Source organism: Phoenix dactylifera, chromosome 5, assembly GCF_051530095.1.
Source record: "Phoenix dactylifera cultivar Ajwa chromosome 5, Ajwa_hap1_PhDact_Kaust_v1.1, whole genome shotgun sequence".
Classification (NCBI taxonomy): Eukaryota; Viridiplantae; Streptophyta; class Magnoliopsida; order Arecales; family Arecaceae; genus Phoenix; species Phoenix dactylifera.
The window spans coordinates 23,283,467-23,298,977 of NC_143194.1; the positions used below are offsets into that span (position 1 = coordinate 23,283,467).

The window sequence follows — 15,511 nt, forward strand, 5'->3', positions numbered from 1 at the left end:
TTGTTGCTGAGTTCATAGATCTTAAGAAAAATTGCACTTAAATTTGATGCCGTACTAAAACCAGAGACTCAAAATTTAATGAATGATGTCAAGGAATCAAGGCTGACTCTCATGCAAGAACCTGCAACAGCCAGCATGCAGGGGAAAAAAAAAAACCTCGATCCTATGATGCAAAGACGCTAGGAACTAAATAACGATGAGCAAGCCTTGCACAGGCATTGAATGATAAAGACTAGAGACTTGGATGTCCTGTGACCACAGATACGCTAATAGCTAAAGAATAAAACAAATTATAAAATGGCAATATAGCTGGCCAACATTGTATGGGTATTTGAAATTTGAATGTTAACAAAAAATGACCTTGTAAGCCAGATAAGTGGCAAAGATGAGAGTGTTGATATGTATGGTTAATTTACAAAGAATGGGATACCAGATATGCAAGACATGTAAGAAGAGGCATAACAGTTGAACTGACAGACAAGTAAAATGATGAAGATCATGATGGGCACAAGTTCAAAAACATGCAGAGACATCAGACAAAGATGCTTGTTGTGCCAAAGGATCAGAGAGAGAACACTTGGATGGAAGTTCTCAGGAAGAACTTCATCCAGCTTGCAGAAACGTCATACATAAACCTTTAGCAAAAAAAATAGCAAAAATGATCCATAAAACCAATGTCAAATAGATTTGACAAAGTTTGATGGTTATGCTCATGATAACATAGATCCAGTGAATCTGAGTTGGGATGAGGCTAGATGACTACAATAGTAACAGTTGAAATAGTAAAAAGTGAGTACTTTGATTCCACTATGAATAATTGACCTTGGAATGTACATACAGTCATATCTTCTCATGAACCCACGTTTTTGATTAACTTTAAATCGTTTCATTGTCTAACAACTATAGATGATTAACTGCCCAAAGACTTATTAGGCACACAAAAAGAGGATCTCAACTTTCAACCCAAAATACAAGCAAAATTTAGAGCTCAGTAACTGGCAATCACACCTTAAGCAATGTAAGCCGCATGATCTTATTGTAACAAACTCGGCAATTCACAATGTTCTCAAATTCAAAATCTAGTATAAATTTCTGAAAAATAGTCCATGATATTTAAGATGAAATGGCAAAAACCCGATTTTGCACTGAAGGAAAACAAAAACGTTAGGTGAGAGGAAGAAATTCAGTATTCAGCACAGCACATGGTACATTTCTATTGCTTTACAAGGGCTTCCAATACTGGGTTTAGAACATATACTACAGAACCATCAAGCTGAGACTCTTAAAAATTTCATACTTCAAACAAATGTTATTAGGCAACACATGGTTCCTTCCCAATAAACCATATCAGGGATGCCTTGATGATGACACCCTTGTCCGCATTGACTATGAAAGTAATAATACTGTGGGCTCCCTACAAAGATCCTAGCTATGAACCTGTTAAACCACAAAATGGTTCAACAATATCAAAACAAAAATTCACCCACCCCATCAGAACACTATATATTTAATGAAATTACATGAGAAGCACAAATTAACCATAACTCAGAAGTAACAAGAAGGTGCAATGAGGTAACAAAACTTATTGTACATGGAGCAAATAGTCTATAGAGACAACAACCTAAATGGTGTTTAATAAGAACAAACATTGGTCTAGCGAATCGATGATGATGACAACTTTAGGCATTCACTTTGGCACCGTTTTAGGCAGATGTCGTTCCAATTGGGCACCTGGTGTTGGTTAACACAAACTGTCCGTGCACAAGCATCAGCACAAGCATCAAGCTCAGAAACACCACAAACAGTAACACATGTGTCAGGAATTGGGTCTTTTGAGAATGCACCAACCTTCTTCAACATTCTTTTTGAAGTACAAACCCTTTCGCAGACAAAAATTTCATCTGAGTTCTTCTCACGCCCTCGAATACCCTTAAGACGCTGCTCCTCAGAACGCCTCCTTTTCACTCTAATGGCTTGGCCTGTTAGAATTGCTGGAATGGCAAACCCCAGCAAGGGCCACAAAAGGTCCACCATTACTATCGCAGCGCTTTAGTTGCCCCTCTTCACCCTCACCACTAGACAATATAAGAACATTAAAAAAAAAAAGAAATATCAGTGGAATGCTATTTTGCCATTTCTCTAGCAAGTATAAGGCAATAAGAAGAAGCCAGTTACAAAAAAGTCAAAAAGCATGCAATTTATGATAAATAATGATAAAATACCCTAAATGGCATATTGTTAAGATAAAACAAACAATCTGGAGAATCTAGCAAACTGCAGGAAAGGTAACTATCACCTCAATAAGTTGCAAAAAAAAAAAAAGATCAAAATTAAAATGTTTCACCAAGGAATTGCAAATATCCTAAGAAAAAGAAAAATTGCAAATTAACATATTTTAGACATCTGGAGCAAAGTGAATCAAACAATGAACTGAATGTGCAACTTTAGAAAGATGTCATCTTTCAAATGACAACAGAAAATGGCATGATGCAATGAAAATCACTGCTTTCATTCCTAACATTGGTTCTCAGATAAATGATGTAAAAATTCAATGCAGCCACTGAAACGTTGCATACTAATGGATTGCGCTTTCTGAAATATAATTTTGTAATAAAAATCTATTTTATTTGGTTTTTGCAAAACGGCTCACTTCTAAGTCCATTTTGAAATGTAATCACACAATTATATCTCTGCTTTCATAACCAGTACAAGAGCATTTTCACATGTGCCCTGACCTGTATTACTTGTCCATTTATTTGTTCAGGGCATAATGATCCAGCAAAAATAGGATGTGCCATTTTGACGAAGGAAAAAAAAAGAAGAAAAATATGCATATTTGGAAAAATGGATATATATTGGATACTTTTGCAATACCCCCTACTAAAAAATTCAAAATTATAAAGCAAAAGTTTTTGATTCTGAGACTGCAAATCACATTTATGGTTTATCACTTATTATTGGAGAGCAAGTTCTTCATTAAAAAAAGATTTTGGAAAGAAAATTTCTGGAAATACAGTATTCCTCAGTTTTTCATTTGTAGCTAAGATCAAGATCCTACTCCAGAGGTAAATAAAAAAACTTTTTTGAAAGGAAAAAGTGGACTCCAATTTTTCTCCACTACCTTCTAGTCCATTCCAAGGTTCATCATAGTTTGTCAGCAGGCTGGGTTGAGCCGGCTCAGTCTTACTAGGCCATAGAGACTTGATAGAGGATAATTACACTTTATTCAGCCGACTAGAAACAAAAATGAACCTGATAAATGCATTTCTCAGTCAAATAAGGGTCTGGAAATTTAATTCATGGGAAAAACTTCAGGAAAACAGAAGGAAGTGGGTGCTAGATAGGATTGCGTATTTACCATCATTTTCTCTCAGAATATTGTTTTAGAACTGACCCATTGGAAGATTTTTGACTATTCATTGTCCTATTCAATTGAAGCATTGTTTCTTTTTCTGGTTTCCAAAATGCCAACAAGGATAGGTTTTGTTTAGGGGCATAAGCAGGTGAGATAAGACCAGATCAAATTAGCACTTGAATTGGACTTGATTCATACCCAAATTTGAGGCCCATCGGTTGGATATGGTCCCCTAAACAGGAAAGAATCCAGTCTAGATGGGTATGGATCTTGTGGTATTTTATGAGAGCTGGTTAGGTCCAATTGAACCAATAAACTTCAGAAAAATCAAGTCTGGACCTTTAAACTTTGAAGACAATGAACAACACCAATCAAACTCGAATAGCTAGGTTATTAGGTCATATCAAGGTTATTGGCATGATTACGCCACCATGATATTTCTTATCATGCTGTTAGGTAAGCATGCACCTAAGATCCACTTGAGAGAAATCATTAGAATCACCCTCCATCAACCACTCACAAATCGCTGCTAGTCCAGTTTTTAAAACTTAATTCTTTCATAAATAAGATTTTTAAGGCTTAGAGTCAAGCTGAATTGACTCAGACTAAGCTCAAGTCCCTGAGAAAGTCCAATTTTCAAAGAGGCCAAGCTCTCAAAGTAAGTGCTAAGCTCACCTCAAAGATGTAGTTAAATTAATTGTCCTTGAGGGCAACTCAGAAGGTTGTGAATGAGGGAGAGGAAGAGGGTTCAACTCTTCTGAACTCATAGAGGAGGACGAGGAGGAGGAAGGCTACAATGCCTTTTTATGGCAAAGGCTACATGATGTCAATCTCTTAAAATTTGATGTCTCTAGGACTTTGCGCTCCCGGGTCTTGTTGCTCTCATATCTAGCAGGACTTCCACCCACTTGTTCCGATCTCAGGCCGAGGCTTAATTTTTCCCTCTGCTTGTGCAGTATGGTCTTCTCTTTGGATTTATATTTAATCTAAATAATAGTCCATGACAGTTCTTGAAGCCAGAAAATTGGTCTTCCAACTCCAGTAGGTGTTTTGGATGCTAATCACTTAGCTAGCCTTCTAACGCTCCATATAAGAGGACCATCATTTGCAGCACCCTGAAAGAGCTTACTTTCACATACACAGTCCTTTGCAAAGCAGACTGCATGCGACCAAGTTGATCTCTGTTGGTTCATACCCAACTCAACTTGAAACAAAGGTGCTCCAAATACTTCTAAGCAGCATCATGGTCTAAACCAGAGACTGCTCCATGGCTAACCCAGAGACAGGACAGGGCCATACTACAAGGGCACATAAAGTACACCTCATGTGTTGTGATGCAAATCAAGGTGATGGCATGGCATCTGAAGCATGAAATACTAAGCATGCTATAGACCATGGAATTCATCCTTCAGCCAGCAGCTTCAACGAACACAAGAAGCAAGCAGCGCCCAGCTAATTCAAGTATGAGATGGCTTTAGGCTTTTAATTAGTGCCTCGCAAACCAAGCTCCTCCCACAGAGCTGTGTGGAGTTTTGCGATAACTATGGCAACTAAGTTGCAAGGGGGCATTAACCTAAAACTTCAAATAGCCAAAAACTATAGGGTAGCAGAAAAGGCCTTTGTACTCATGGTCCAATCTAACAAAACGAACAAAAAGAAATAAGAAATGATATTTGTAATAGTGTAAATTATAGTAAAGAGGTGAATCAACTAGCTAGTTTGTCTTCACATAGGAGTAAATAAAGAACAATGTTCATGGAAAAAGGATGCATTCCTAAAGCTTTAGAGTCTTTTCTTTCTTTAGCTAAACAACATGGTTTTCCTTTTGAACAAAGGAACAAATTAATAAGGGCTTGCTCTGGATTTCTTATTAACAGAACATAATTAGGGTTTCAAATGAATTGAGACATCATCATACATAAGATAAGGCTTGGCTAGCTAAGAGACCTATTCAAACTCCTTCAGTCCGATAGCACCTGGGAACAATCGACACTGAAATGCTTGACTACTGAACAGGATGAGCTTCAATAATTGTCAACTTCAAACATAAGCAAAGGCTTGGACAGGGCTCCAGAATAACTTAATCAGTCAAGCCTAAGCATCTCTTGTTGAGCTTGGCTTAAGCTCAAGCTGACCTTGAGCACCCCCTTGACATAACCAAGTCAAACCAAAGAAAAAAGCAAACTAAAGCTTGGCTTTAGCTTAGCTTGTTTGTGGACCTAAAATACTAGCTTGGTCACTAAACTTAAACATGGAGTCCATAATGTCTTCCATGTGAATCTGAAACCATGGTGATATATTTTTTTAGCATTGATATCTATAGAAATTTTAACAGCTTATGGTCCTCAGATACATGTTAATTTACTCAAACACCCACCTGCTGAAGTTAACTCCTTTGCAGTTGCAGCTATTTAGCTAAGTTAATGTAATAGATTTGGAACGTGTCTACCATATACCACTTCATAGTTCATGGCATACAATGTAAGAATGCTCCATTACCAACTATGTGCTGTATTCCAGTTTTCAACTGTACCCAACAAGATATAAAAGCCAGCATATAGACAATTAACAAAATTTACATTGTTAGCTGATGTTAAGTAATGGCTTGATCACACGATCATCACCCATGACTTTCCCATCAACATGGCATGGATTACCGAGTACAATACTAATGCAAGAAATCTCCGCGGAAGGATTGCAGAAAGTTCTATAACTGGCTGACAACCTAACCAACATCAGCTGCTGAATTCTCGGCTAAGGCAACCCGTAGGCAAGAGACAAGCCTGCCCTACAACGTTCATTTGTTTGTCAAGCAATATCAACCCAGCAACCTCCTCGCCCCAAAAGACTTAAAAAGAATCTAATAAAGAGGGATGATGATAAAATCTCATATGGGGAACTTATTCAACTGAATCGAAATGCAAAATCAAATACAAAGTAGAATGCAATCCCATTTTGGCAAGTCAATTTATTCGATGCTATAACAAAGTTACAAATTGATGCAATATTGGACCCAGCTAGTTCGCCACCTAAGCCGAAACTGAGATCATAAACCTTGAACACGAATGGAGCGTGGGCATATAACCACTTGCCGAGAGAATATGATGCAAATTTGACACTAAAAGCACCAGGGAGGGTCGAAGTGCAACCAAAAGAACCCTAAACCCCGAGAGGCACACTAAACACATCAATAAATTTAGCATATTTAGTCAAGTGGAAGAAGAAGTTTGTTGTGGGGAAAAGAAATCAAACCCTAAAATTAAAAAAATATAATATAAATAAATTGACGGAAAAAAAACGATCGAGACGATTCAAGATTCTGTAACCCACCAGATGCCCCTAAGAAAAGATTTTTCAAGAGCGATTAGGGAAGAGATGGTACCGCCGCTTGAAGAAAAGAGAGTGGCCCGCTCGCGTTACAGGTTGTCCGGCGGAATGACCTCCTCAGCCTCGGTCTTCAGGGTCTCACATTTAAATGCCCCCACTTCATCACTCCATGCCACGAAACTGTGACAGGCCTCCAGGTGCCAATCTTTGGGGTCCGATTCGGACGAGCCTTGAGCCTAAACCCTAAACCCTGAGCCTCTAACCATAGTTGGGTCCAGATTGAGCCGCACACAATATATACTAAACTAGGCTCGGACGTGAGTGTGGATCCTGATTCAGCTCAGCTCAAGTCTAGGATTGAAAGCTGAGCAACTTAACCCAGTTTGTGTAATAGGGCTCGAACCTAATTCTATCTCAAAATAGTGCAAAAGGCGTGAATTGGATCTTATCTCAAATGATCACAGCCAACTCTGCTTAGCAACCAGAAGTTCTCCTGCCTTACAACCCCCTTTTCTCTCAGTCAAAAAGAAAAGAAGAAGAGATTTCATCCCCAAGTATTAGTGCTTGGTAATTATAATACAGGTGGATTTCCTTCATTTTTTTCTTTTTTTTCTCCAGAAAACAGAAAAGCAAAAAGGCTAGAGATTGAAATCCAAGTGGTATTAGGCTTCATAAACTTTAGAATCGGGTCAGGACCGTGTTTTGGTAGGTGGCTCGTTTTCGAGGCAGCCAGATTAAATTTTTGTAGGTTCTTGAGCTATCCAATGGTCCACCCTGTTCATGCTGCAGCCTTGGGATTAAAGAGCTACTTGTGTTAGTCCAAGCAATAAGGACTATCTCATTCTTGTCAATCTACCCCTCTGGTACTTGGTTGACGACATGGTGTAAATCCCATCGAGGTGCTTCAAGATTTTTTATCAAATACGATATGATATCTCGCTAAGCTGAAACTAGCTAATACCCTAGAATTGCATAGCTTATTTGGTTAAGAGGCTCTGATGTCCAGGAAAGATGGATAAGATCATTATATCAAAAGCAATCCAGCTTTTATAAGCAGCAAGCAGAAAATACTGTTCTCAGCTCATCAAAGCATTTGCGAGTAATCATTAATCTGCCATTCGAATGTCCAAATAACACTGCTGTATCAGCGAGGGCTGTTTCACAGGATTCAAATCCAAGTATAAAATTCAGGAGCTGAAGATTCTTCCAAAATTCAGTCTCAAGCACAGAGGACCTAAATGATTTTTCAGCATTCCAGTTGACCAGGGTCCCGGGAAAACTACACTACAGAGCCAGTGAATGGGAGGAAGGTGCAAAAAAATGGTCTAAAAGAAAGAAGTTTTGAGACGAAAAAAAAAAAAATCCTAAAAATCAATATGAGTTGCAGGGAGATCTACTTAAAAGGCAGAAAACGATGTACATCAATTGTTTTCAGCTTAAGACCGATAGAAGTAACTACAATTTCTATAGTGCATTGATGCTTGTATCAAGATCTAAGCTTCAGCACTTGCAGTCTAGCACTTGAATTGCTAGCCAAGTAAACTATAAGAAGGCACCATCCAACTTTGACAATAAAAGGGGAAGAAGAAAGCAGGACGAGCACAGATAAGTCGACTTTAAAGCATTTAGGATCAGAATGGGCATAAAGATTGTTAGAGAGAAGATATGATGCCATTGATTCCTGAGGAACTTCAAATAATGGACCCAACAAAAACAATAAATAATGAGTCCGATGTCAAAAAGACATATGAAATTGGTTCTACATCATTTCTTCCCTGACACTTTGTTGCCCATGGGTTTCTTCTTATACAGTAAAACAGGTTCAGGATGGACTGCAGAAATTGCTACAGAATGATCAAGCGGACAATTTGTCCTGAAAAGCGGAATGACTTTGCTGCTTCTCTTAGGCATCTGTTCTTTTCATCTCGGGTCCAATGCTGCATCCATGAAGTATACAATCCAATTAATAATATGTAGTTTATGAACTAAATTTGAAGTCATGCCAATGCAAGTAATAACACTAAATGGTATAACTGATTTGTTACCTGTCCCAACTCGTTGAGATTCTCCCTCACATCTTTCAACAACTCTTGTGCATTCCCATCCCATTTGTAGAACTCAAGTTCCTTTCCTTCCAAAAGCTTCTCACAAACCTAAAAAACAGGAATTCAAAGATCTGAAGTTCAGATAAGTAGGAGAATCCCTTATCATTTCTTATAAATATGTTCCAAGAAATCCAACCGTATGTTATACAAAACATATCAATATTTCAGAATCTAGTACATGACCGTAATTATCTCATCCACTTGTTCAAAAATCAAAGTCATATGCGGTTGGGGTTCCTATAAAATCAAGGTTACCAAACTAGGTTTCAACTACTGGGCAAACCACATTGATTTCAATGGTTTTGGTGGTTTCAGTGGTATGGCACCATTTTCAACCAAAACCACAAGTAAAACCATCAAGACCTTTCCAAACATATTGGAGTCAGGTTTATGAATTCTCATTTGCTAAGCGTTCCTACCTAGGGCTGCCTCTAATGAAAATTAATTCAAACTATTAAAAAAGTTAAACTTTAGAAATGTAAGAAAAAGTAAAAAGTTGAGAAAGTATTATAAACATCATTTTAGAATGTATTGTATTGATTAGACCTTTAATCATATCACTTTGGTGATTTCTTACTGAAAAATCAAAGAACTGTAAATAAAAATGAAAACAAGTTTTACAATCATGTTTGACATCATTTAAGAAAATATTTATCATTTTTTTGATTATGATCTAAAAAAATGTATGTCGAAAAGATGCCAACTCTAGCATGGCGAGACCTATGCCAACTAATTTACTTTTACATCAAAGCTAAGTTTCTAGAACTTTTAAAAACTCATAAAATTTAAGTTTGATCTTCAGAAAATCTCTCATGGAATTCAAAAAAATGAAGAAACATTTTTTTTTAAAAAAAAGCAAGCATTGTCCATATACAGCACATTTGGTTGCAGAAATCAGTTTCAGGCCTCAGCTGAAATCCCAGAAGCAACCTTGTACTCGAATTGCCTCAAGCCGGAACCAATATTTTTTTATTTCAGTTTTTAAGTTCGGGTGAAAGCTTAAAACCATTAAATGAACAATGCATTAATCAAACCATGCAGTATTATATTAATTTTGAAAATGGATTGCTAGGATACCTTTTTACCTATTACTTGGCCACCTGAGATATGTGCAAAATATATGTTGTACAAATGGCATAAGAAGGATGGTGCACTTCTCTCAGCCAGTTCTTTAAGATAAGTAGAATAAGTAGTTCCAGGAGAACTTGGTTCTGGAATCACAATATCTTGTTGTCTGAACCACTCTAAATCTTTTGAAAGACTAGCCGATCGCTCCAAACCAGTTCTTCTGAAGTAAACATCTGTAGAAACATTATAAAGAAATTATATTCAAGTTCTTCATATATTCATTACCCTAATGCTTGATAAGGGCACACTGTCCATTTAGCATACTTCTCTTTTTGTCTTCTTTAGCGCCTTTGCAAATGCTTCATAGAGTACATAAATAATTTCCAATAAACAATTTTAATTTTCCACTTCATCTGATGCATGAATGTTCAAATCTGGTTTAACATACAAACTAAAACAAGAACGTAGCAATGTTCAGACAATTTTTCATCTATTTCTAATGCATAAGCTTTAGCCAATCCTCTCTTCAGTTTTTGCAGGCAAAAAATAATGTGCTATTAGAAACAATACCCCTGCTGATAGTTATGGTGCGCAAAGATTTTACTCATGAACTTTCAAAGAAGATAGGAAACAATAAGAGGGGATTCCTAGAGACGAACCGCTTTCAAAACCCTTAAGAGTTCTTCCCAACCAAGCGTGTGTGCAGTCAGCTTCTTAAAGGCAAAAAAATCTACATCTAGATGTGAATGACCTAAAAGTAGCCATTTTTTGAAAGATTATAAAGTCTACATGTTTAACATCAGTCTTCCTACCCCTGTGATGTAATCAGATGCCAAAAAAGATTTAAGCCAATAGGTTGTTCAGCAGTCCCATGTGAAACCTCTGTTCTTGTCCACAACTAAAAAAAGTTCAGTAGTTTCCCTAGAACTTATGAAATATTATTTTTTTAAAATGCACGCTTAGCAAGTCAATTGAACACTGGCTTTTGAGATTGTTGCTAAAAACACTTAATGCAGTGCAGATTCAAAAAAACTGGCATAACATGTAACTTGACACTACCACTGAGCAAACAGGTACCCATGTTGCTGGTATTTTAAAATCAGAGGTGCAAAAGGATTGCTATCAGAGTGCTGATTGTCATCTAACCCTATATTCCATTAAGAAAATTGACTTGAAATACAATATATATATATACTTTTGGATTTTTTTTTTTCCTTCCTTGTTACGTTAAGTTTTCCAATCGGTTGTTCCTACCATTTCATTCCTTCTCTTACTTCCTAATCTTGACCTTTATATACCTCGCTTTAGTTGAGACTACACACATACACAAGTCTAGCTGATGGTTTATCTTAGGGACTCCTTTTAGTCACACTGAAAAGAATCATTGATGAGAGAAAAATAACCAAAACCAAAACCAAGAAATCTTATCTAAATTATCTAGCAATTATTTGCTAATAGAATCTTATCCAGCCTTTCCGAACTTTCTTCTCTCGTGCAGCTCCTTTGGAGCTAATTAGAAATCTCTAAGATGAAGAAAACAAACTCATCTTAAAATGGAAAAGTTGCAAATGAATACTTTGTTGATTCGTACACCTAGAATCGAACAAAGTTAAAGACGTAATATGCATGGAGCAAATAATGGTTCGGTAAGAGATAGCCATAATGTAAAATGAACATACTCAGGGAGAAACATGGTTGAAGCACAGACATACTGTGAGATAAATGTACATGGAATTGTTGTACTTTATAGACCTTACTCCTCCCCAATTCTTAAAAAGCACAAATGACAGAACAAAACAGGAAGAGAGATAAATCAAAAGGAAGTGCAGGAAAGAAAGAAGGGGAAGGAGAAGGGAAGCTCACAGGCGACATCGGTGGACTCGTCCACGATGCGCTCAACGGTGTGGAAGACGAGCTTGCTGTCGACCAAGTACTTGAGGAACCCCTCCATGCTCGGCTGCCAGGTGTCCCTAACGCCGCCCGGCTCGAGCTCTCCCTCCCCCTCCGCCCTCACGTCGCCGCCGGTGGGTGTGCTCCGGAGCCTCATGGCGACGAACCGCATCTCCTCGACGATGCCCTTGCTCTCCCCCGGGTGGAGCTTGCGGTACCTCACCCTCTTCTTCGCCACGGGAGGGCCGGATGGAGAGGGAGGAGCAGCAGCGGTTATAGGGGGAGAAAATGAGGGAGAGGAGGACGACGAGCAATAGCAGGAGAAGGAGAAGCTGGGGTTATTTGGGTTGAAGGAGAGATGGGGATTTGGGGATGGTGGGGGAGTGGCGGAGAGAAAGCGGGGGTTTTCCAACAGCCTCAAAGAAGAGGGTGCTGCTACGCCAAAGGACGTCATCAATCCCGTTCTTCTTCCCTTCGCTGGAGATGGTAAGGGTTTGATCTCTTTCTTTAACAAACATAACTTTCTATCCGATTTATTGAAAAAAAATAATTAAAAAAATTAATTATTAGGGCCATGTCTAAATTCTGTTGCATGGTGTGGCAATTTATGGCCGATCTTTACTAGATTTTGGTTTGGCATAAATAAATTTGGATCGTAAATGGGTTAATCTGCCTAAATTTTTTTATTGAACAAGTTAAGTTTATGATTAAACTTTTGATCTATTTAAATCCATTTAATTCATTAAAAATTTATTTAATTCATTTAATCCATTTGGCTTAAATTTTTAAATAAATAGATTATTTGGATTTATTTATTTAATAAATAGATTAGATTTAGATTTAAAATTTTGATCTGTTTAATAAATAGTTGAAATTTAGATTGATGAATTTTTGATCTGACCGGCATCAAACATAAGTACCTATTTCTAATCTGACCTGATCCGCTTGTCATCCCTAGTTGCAAATGATGCTGTCTCGGTATTAAGAAACATGGCTTGCGGCTTTTATATTTACCGCTTATGGTATGGTTGATCTTAATGGGTTGTTACTGTGAGATATAGAGGACACACGAGGTGCGATGGGACCAGAACTCGTCAAGTCTAGTCAAAAAAATGATCCCAAATTTTGAACTAACAATATGTCTATATAAAAACCGATTGGGATTCAAAAGTGGTTCCAGATCAACTAGGAAATCAACTCTCAGGAATTCATGATGCATCACAGGAACAGCATTCTTGATAGCAGTTTCAGAAAGTTGGATAAAGTGCACAAGATCTAGCTAAATTCTGAAACTGAGCACAAAGATTACTTGCTTCCAAGAAGCTATCTCTGTCCTCGAATCAACTTAATAAATACTTGGCATCCCCATCCTCTCCCATGAGGGTTCCAAATACCTTCAAACTAAATTAAATTAGCTTAAAACATGCCACTTGATGCAGGTCTTAAGGTAAAATCTACCGGAAGAATCAGTTTCTCAATGTTTGCCTGCCTCATCTGCTTCGCCAGTCAAATATTTCTATCATCATATTTTAACCATGGCCAAGAAGCTTACGGTTAATTCATATTAAGTCAAATGTTAAGCAGTGCAACACATTGTTCTTACCAATCATGAGGAAAGAAGGAACGGAAAGCAATCCGCTATCCTCTACAAAGGTCGTGGCTGGGAGAGGATAGGTTTAGGACTGCCATGAACGCTCTTGCTGTCTTTTTTTATTCTTTTATATGTCTTTGACACTCTAAGACTATGCATTATTTTCTCAGGGATAAGTATAGGACTATCTGTTTTCCATGCAGGTCCATTTTTATATCAACTAGATGTATCTCAACCTGAGGGTTACTTGGTCTGCGGAGGATTTACTTCGGCATTTCAAGTCTGCTGTCCAGGCTTTGAGTTCGGCCACCTGGGGCATTACTAGTGCCTATCTAGCCTATCATATTTGGCTAGATAGAAATGATAGGGTCTTCGAGAGCAGAAGGGCCCCTCTGAGAGTTGTGGTGGACAAAGCTATACGGTTGGCCGACAAGGTATCCGAGGTTACTGTGACAGTTTCATCTGTGTTGGCTAGGAACATCTGGATCTCCTCTATCGTTGTTACAGCGCCTAGGTATGCACTCACTTTCTAGGAACCCCCACCCCCTGGCCACCTTAAGGTGAACTTTGATGGCAGCTTGTCTGTCAGTGGAGGAGGCACGGGTGTTGCCTTTGTAATTAGGAAGGGTGGCACATCTTCAAGTCATCTGTTGGGGCGGAGTTCAGGGCCGCTTGGGAGGGCATCTCCTGTGCGAGGCAAGTTCTGGAGGCCCATTGCATTATCCTAGAGGGGGATTCAATACAGGTGGTTGAGTGGATTCTACAGGAGGCGTCGGAGGCTCTCGATCATCCGCTTATCGAGAACGTTCGGCGATTACTACAGAAGTGTGATGTATTCAGTGTTGTGCATGTATTGCGAGAGGTGAACAGAGCTGCTGACTGGGTCGCTTCCTTTGCTGCTCATCATTCTGGAGAGACCTTTTGGACTCGGTGCGTTCCAGTACCTCCACCGTTGTGGTCTATTCTGTCTTTTGACTCAGTTGGTTATGCTCATGCGAGACTAGTGTGAGTTGCCGGTGTACCAAAAAAAAAAAAAACTACATTAAATCTGACCTTTTATATTCACAACATGCATACCTAAAAAAAATGTTGTTGTTATTCATGGGAATTTAATTAATTCAACAGAAGCGTTAATCTTCATGCATGATAAAATAATTTAACGCTGCCATAACTTGCAAGGTAGACTGCCCCGTAACGGGCAGAACATGGATACCGTATCTGCCATTCAAAGGCTACAATAAAAGCCCAACGGCTACTACAGCTGCCCCAATGGTCAGCCCAATACCGAGTCCTAATTGGGTTGGGTTTCGGATTATCCATTAAAAGATAGCCTATGGGCCATGCAACCAAAAGGCAGCAGTGGCTTCCCTACAAATACGGCCGCCTCAGCTCCCCCTTTCTCCCTAATTCCGAGTTCTTCGCCACTCTCTCTCCGGCCTCCCCCCGCCCTCCTCCCCAGCCGGAAGGGGCACGCAAAGAATTCGAATGGGGAAGTCCGAAAGAGTCGAACGAGGAGGAGCAGCCTCTCTTTTTCTCACTTAGACGAGAAGGAATCGAAAGAGGAGGAACCGAATGAGGAGGAGATGCGGCTCCAAGAAGATTAGTGTCCAAGAAAGCAAGAAAAAGCTAATTGAAATGCGGCGTCAGAAAAAGCTGTAGTCTTCCTTCGGCTTGCAATAAAGAATAGAGTGCATAAGAATGAGAGCAAGATGTCAGCGAAAAAGATCCGGGACACTAAATACCCACTTGTTCCAAGGACAAGTAGAAAGATAATATCCAAAAAAAGAGAGTAGAAAGATAAGATCGTTATCAGAAGAGCTTAGGATCTTTATAAGGGCAATCCATTATTGGAACGTGTTTTTTTTTTGGCAGGATTTGGCTGCGTCGTCTTAAAATCTAGAAATTTTCTAATACGGATCAGTTCAATTGGACGATCTAATGCTCCATATTTTCATCAAAGTATATGCCAGCAAAAGACAGGAATGTCCTCAACCACGTCAGCACATTTTATGTTTGACACGTCACGGCACTTAGAGCCAAACCGTCTGCATTAACTGCTGTATTTTAGCTCACGTAAGCAGCGCGGCTCCAACCCATTCCCATCCCCGTATCTTCCAAAACCAAAATAATATGGGGCAGGCACTATATATATATATATATATATATATATATATA

At 38.7% G+C, this 15,511-nt stretch overlaps 2 protein-coding genes across 3 annotated transcripts; both read right to left on the reverse strand.

The window, feature by feature from the left end:
- Positions 1–1,466: 1,466 nt before the first annotated feature.
- On the reverse strand, positions 1,467–2,034 carry LOC103710979 (uncharacterized protein At5g64816-like). The gene has a single exon (XM_088721891.1). It carries the CDS (start codon positions 2,032–2,034, stop codon positions 1,654–1,656), a length of 381 nt encoding a protein of 126 aa, XP_088578017.1. The 3' UTR covers positions 1,467–1,653.
- On the reverse strand, positions 1,467–12,256 carry HO2 (heme oxygenase 2). Of its 2 annotated transcripts, none has more exons than XM_008796925.5 (5): positions 11,719–12,256; positions 9,865–10,088; positions 8,728–8,835; positions 6,738–8,619; positions 1,467–2,075 (listed from the first exon to the last, which is right to left on the reverse strand). In XM_008796925.5, exons 1-4 carry the CDS (start codon positions 12,197–12,199, stop codon positions 8,527–8,529), a joined length of 906 nt encoding a protein of 301 aa, XP_008795147.2. In that variant the 5' UTR covers positions 12,200–12,256; the 3' UTR covers positions 1,467–2,075; positions 6,738–8,526. The 2 variants fall into 2 exon arrangements, with proteins under 2 accessions (XP_008795147.2, XP_088578016.1); XM_088721890.2 differs by having other exon boundaries at positions 6,686–8,619.
- Between the last annotated feature and the right edge of the window lie 3,255 nt (positions 12,257–15,511).